Raw genomic sequence first — 5,019 nt, 5'->3', positions numbered from 1 at the left:
TTCGCTGTACTCCCATGCTATGTGCTTGGTTGTGAAGTTTAAGATACCTTTCATGCACTCACCCCTGTACTGTAAGGAGATATGTTCACTGTACTCCCATGCTATGTGCTTGGTTGTGAAGTTTAAGATCATCACTCACCCCTGCGTTGGTGATCAGAACTTCAAGCTTTTTGTTGTACTGATCTATGATGTTCTGCTTCCTCTCAATGACTGCGTTTCGCTTGATAATCTCAGCCTCGCTTCTGTTGATGATATCATTTTTAGCAGCGATTTCCCCGTCCAAACCTCTCATGATTTTGTCCAATCTTTCAATTCTTGTCTGAACATTGGAAATGTCCAATGAATCTGAAGATATAGTGTTCTCTACTTCAGCCATTTGTGTTTCCTAAAACAAAACAAGTTTCCATGGTAATTGTATTTATTGTTTTGTCATAATGTTAGAGAAATTAGAATCCTTATTTGACTTTAAGGGGTTAAGTAGTAAGTATGTCTCAAGTATTTGTCATGATCAGATGTTTTATGATCAGATGTTTTATGATCATGTTTTATGATCAGATGTGTTATAACAGCAGATTTCAGGAACTAGCTTTGCTGTCCTTATTACCTACTGAAAAACTCTTTAGATAAACTTGCAGTAATAAAACTAAAAATAATCCTACTTTGATGCAGCTGAACACAAAGTTTTATCAATACCAGTGTGGCCAGTGACCTACGTTAGTTTTACCAGTGTGGCCAGTGACCTACGTTAGTTTAACCAGTGTGGCCAGTGACCTACATTAGTTTTACCAGTGTGTCCAGTGACCTACATTAGTTTTACCAGTGTGGCCAGTGACCTACATTAGTTTAACCAGTGTGGCCAGTGACCTACATTAGTTTAACCAATGTGGCCAGTGACCTACATTAGTTTTACCAGTGTGTCCAGTGACCTACATTAGTTTTACCAGTGTGTCCAGTGACCTACGTTAGTTTTACCAGTGTGTCCAGTGACCTACATTAGTTTAACCAGTGTGGCCAGTGACCTACATTAGTTTTACCAGTGTGGCCAGTGACCTACATTAGTTTAACCAGTGTGGCCAGTGACCTACATTAGTTTAACCAATGTGGCCAGTGACCTACATTAGTTTTACCAGTGTGTCCAGTGACCTACATTAGTTTTACCAGTGTGTCCAGTGACCTACGTTAGTTTTACCAGTGTGTCCAGTGACCTACATTAGTTTAACCAGTGTGGCCAGTGACCTACATTAGTTTTACCAGTGTGGCCAGTGACCTACATTAGTTTAACCAGTGTGGCCAGTGACCTACATTAGTTTAACCAGTGTGGCCAGTGACCTACATTAGTTTTACCAGTGTGGCCAGTGACCTACATTAGTTTTACCAGTGTGTCCAGTGACCTACATTAGTTTTACCAGTGTGTCCAGTGACCTACATTAGTTTTACCAGTGTGTCCAGTGACCTACATTAGTTTTACCAGTGTGTCCAGTGACCTACATTAGTTTTACCAGTGTGGCCAGTGACCTACATTAGTTTAACCAGTGTGGCCAGTGACCTACATTAGTTTAACCAGTGTGGCCAGTGACCTACATTAGTTTTACCAGTGTTGCCAATGACCTACATTAGTTTAACCAGTGCGGCCATTGACCTGCATTAGTTTAACCAGTGTGGCCAGTGACCTACATTAGTTTCACCAGTGTGGTCAGTGACCTACATTAGTTTAACCAGTGTGGCCAGTGACCTACATTAGTTTAACCAGTGTGGCCAGTGACCTACATTGGTTTAACCAGTGTGGCCAATAACTACATTAGTTTTACCAGTGTTGCCAGTGACCTACATTAATTTACCCGTGTGGCCAGTGACCTACATTAGTTTAACCAGTGTGGCCAGTGACCTACATTAATAGTCAGTGTATTTGAACTGTTGCTATCATTGTTGGACTAGTTTTTCAGTGATGGAGCCTTCCCAAGATATGGTATGGTTGTATGGGTCAATAGAAAAGGCAAACAGTTTAAGGGTCTTTCCACTAAGTTATATGTAGAGAAATGAACAATAGTAAGCGGTGATTCTCTCTTGTGTCTCTACTACACTGTATGGACAGGTAACAGTTTACTTACAAGCTGTTTTGTGAGTTCCCGTTTTTTGGCTGTGAGTTTTCGTGTGTACTGAGAAGCTTTGTCCATGGTCAGCTGACTTCTCATTTTCTCCATAATGGCATCCTCTAGCTGCACCTTCTCAAGGTATTCCCGCTCAATCTGCTTTCTTAGGGCATTCAGCTCATTCATGCGGAGCGTCTTGTCCTAAAGTGAAAATAAGCACCATGTATACAAGTTAAAACACTGACAAATAACTGAACGCCTGTAAACAAGCCGACAGTATTACAGAGCAGTTGTAACAACAGAGTGGGTGTCAACTCCTTTACAGTATTACAGAGCAGTTGTAACAACACAGTGGGTGTCAACTCCTTTACAGTATTACAGAGCAGTTGTTACAACACAGTGGGTGTCAACTCCTTTACAGTATTACAGAGCAGTTGTAACAACACAGTGGGTGTCAACTCCTTTACAGTATTACAGAGCAGTTGTAACAACACAGTGGGTGTCAACTCCTTTACAGTATTACAGAGCAGTTGTAACAACACAGTGGGTGTCAACTCCTTTACAGTATTACAGAGCAGTTGTAACAACACAGTGGGTGTCAACTCCTTTACAGTATTACAGAGCAGTTGTAACAACACAGTGGGTGTCAACTCCTTTACAGTATTACAGAGCAGTTGTAACAACACAGTGGGTGTCAACTCCTTTACAGTATTACAGAGCAGTTGTAACAACACAGTGGGTGTCAACTCCTTTACAGTATTACAGAGCAGTTGTAACAACACAGTGGGTGTCAACTCCTTTACAGTATTACAGAGCAGTTGTAACAACACAGTGGGTGTCAACTCCTTTACAGTATTACAGAGCAGTTGTAACAACACAGTGGGTGTCAACTCCTTTACAGTATTACAGAGCAGTTGTAACAACACAGTGGGTGTCAACTCCTTTACAGTATTACAGAGCAGTTGTAACAACACAGTGGGTGTCAACTCCTTTACAGTATTACAGAGCAGTTGTAACAACACAGTGGGTGTCAACTCCTTTACAGTATTACAGAGCAGTTGTAACAACACAGTGGGTGTCAACTCCTTTACAGTATTACAGAGCAGTTGTAACAACACAGTGGGTGTCAACTCCTTTACAGTATTACAGAGCAGTTGTAACAACACAGTGGGTGTCAACTCCTTTACAGTATTACAGAGCAGTTGTAACAACACAGTGGGTGTCAACTCCTTTACAGTATTACAGAGCAGTTGTAACAACACAGTGGGTGTCAACTCCTTTACAGTATTACAGAGCAGTTGTAACAACACAGTGGGTGTCAACTCCTTTACAGTATTACAGAGCAGTTGTAACAACACAGTGGGTGTCAACTCCTTTACAGTATTACAGAGCAGTTGTAACAACACAGTGGGTGTCAACTCCTTTACAGTATTACAGAGCAGTTGTAACAACACAGTGGGTGTCAACTCCTTTACAGTATTACAGAGCAGTTGTAACAACACAGTGGGTGTCAACTCCTTTACAGTATTACAGAGCAGTTGTAACAACACAGTGGGTGTCAACTCCTTTACAGTATTACAGAGCAGTTGTAACAACACAGTGGGTGTCAACTCCTTTACAGTATTACAGAGCAGTTGTAACAACACAGTGGGTGTCAACTCCTTTACAGTATTACAGAGCAGTTGTAACAACACAGTGGGTGTCAACTCCTTTACAGTATTACAGAGCAGTTGTAACAACACAGTGGGTGTCAACTCCTTTACAGTATTACAGAGCAGTTGTAACAACACAGTGGGTGTCAACTCCTTTACAGTATTACAGAGCAGTTGTAACAACACAGTGGGTGTCAACTCCTTTACAGTATTACAGAGCAGTTGTAACAACAGAGTGGGTGTCAACTCCTTTACAGTATTACAGAGCAGTTGTAACAACACAGTGGGTGTCAACTCCTTTACAGTATTACAGAGCAGTTGTAACAATAGAGTGGGTGTCAACTCCTTTACAGTATTACAGAGCAGTTGTTACAACAGAGTGGGTGTCAACTCCTTTACAGTATTACAGAGCAGTTGTAACAACACAGTGGGTGTCAACTCCTTTTCATAAACATTTTTTTTCTTTCTGATACCTATTTTTAAAGAAGCGTTCAAATAGTTGCCACTTCTGATGCCAATTAAGACTTAATTTTGTGAGGTAAAAATAACCATTAAAATTAAACTCTTTTTCTTATAGTTTAATAACATTAGTTGAAATATTTGAAATATTCTCTTTTGTAGCATTTGTGCCATAACTCAACCAGGTGATGAAAACATTTTCTTTTTTCAATTTTCAGTATGATGTTGTTATAAACATGTCGATAGAATATGTTAAACCCGACATCACTACAGCATGGAAACTACAAAGTGTTCAGTCCATACAGGACTATCCTAGTTATTTATACAGTCCATTCCATTTAATATTGACCAAACCCATGGATGGACCACCGGACCATCAGGCCCAGTGTGTTACAAGTTTACCAGCAGGCCCAGTGTATTGTCCATTCCATTTAATATTGACCAAACCCATGGATGGGCCACCGGACCATCAGGCCCAGTGTGTTACAAGTTTACCATCAGGCCCAGTGTATTACAAGTTTACCATCAGGCCCAGTGTATTACAAGTTTACCATCAGGCACAGTGTGTTACAAGTTTACCAGCAGGCCCAGTGCGTTACAAGTTTACCAGCAGGCCCAGTGTGTTACAAGTTTACCAGCAGGCCTAGTGTATTACAAGTTTACCAGCAGGCCTAGTGTATTACAAGTTTACCATCAGGCCCAGTGTATTACAAGTTTACCATCAGGCCCAGTGTGTTACAAGTTTACCAGCAGGCCTAGTGTATTACAAGTTTACCAGGAGGCCCAGTGTATTACAAGTTTACCATCAGGCCCAGTGT

At 41.0% G+C, this 5,019-nt stretch overlaps 1 protein-coding gene across 2 annotated transcripts in view; it reads right to left on the bottom strand.

Moving 5' to 3' along the window:
* LOC110461498 (coiled-coil domain-containing protein 40-like) overlaps positions 1–5,019 on the bottom strand; it is a 92,046-nt gene that overhangs the window by 25,360 nt on the left and 61,667 nt on the right. For both annotated transcript variants that reach the window (XM_021514977.1, XM_021514978.1), the window contains exons 13-14: positions 2,109–2,291; positions 140–385 (exon numbers count right to left, since the gene is read on the bottom strand). In XM_021514977.1, the coding sequence (XP_021370652.1) occupies positions 140–385; positions 2,109–2,291 (429 nt within the window). The remainder of the gene's footprint in view (positions 1–139; positions 386–2,108; positions 2,292–5,019) is intronic.

Source organism: Mizuhopecten yessoensis, unplaced genomic scaffold (assembly GCF_002113885.1).
Source record: "Mizuhopecten yessoensis strain PY_sf001 unplaced genomic scaffold, ASM211388v2 scaffold10629, whole genome shotgun sequence".
NCBI classification, from domain to species: Eukaryota; Metazoa; Mollusca; class Bivalvia; order Pectinida; family Pectinidae; genus Mizuhopecten; species Mizuhopecten yessoensis.
This window is presented reverse-complemented; position numbering and strand designations above follow the sequence as displayed.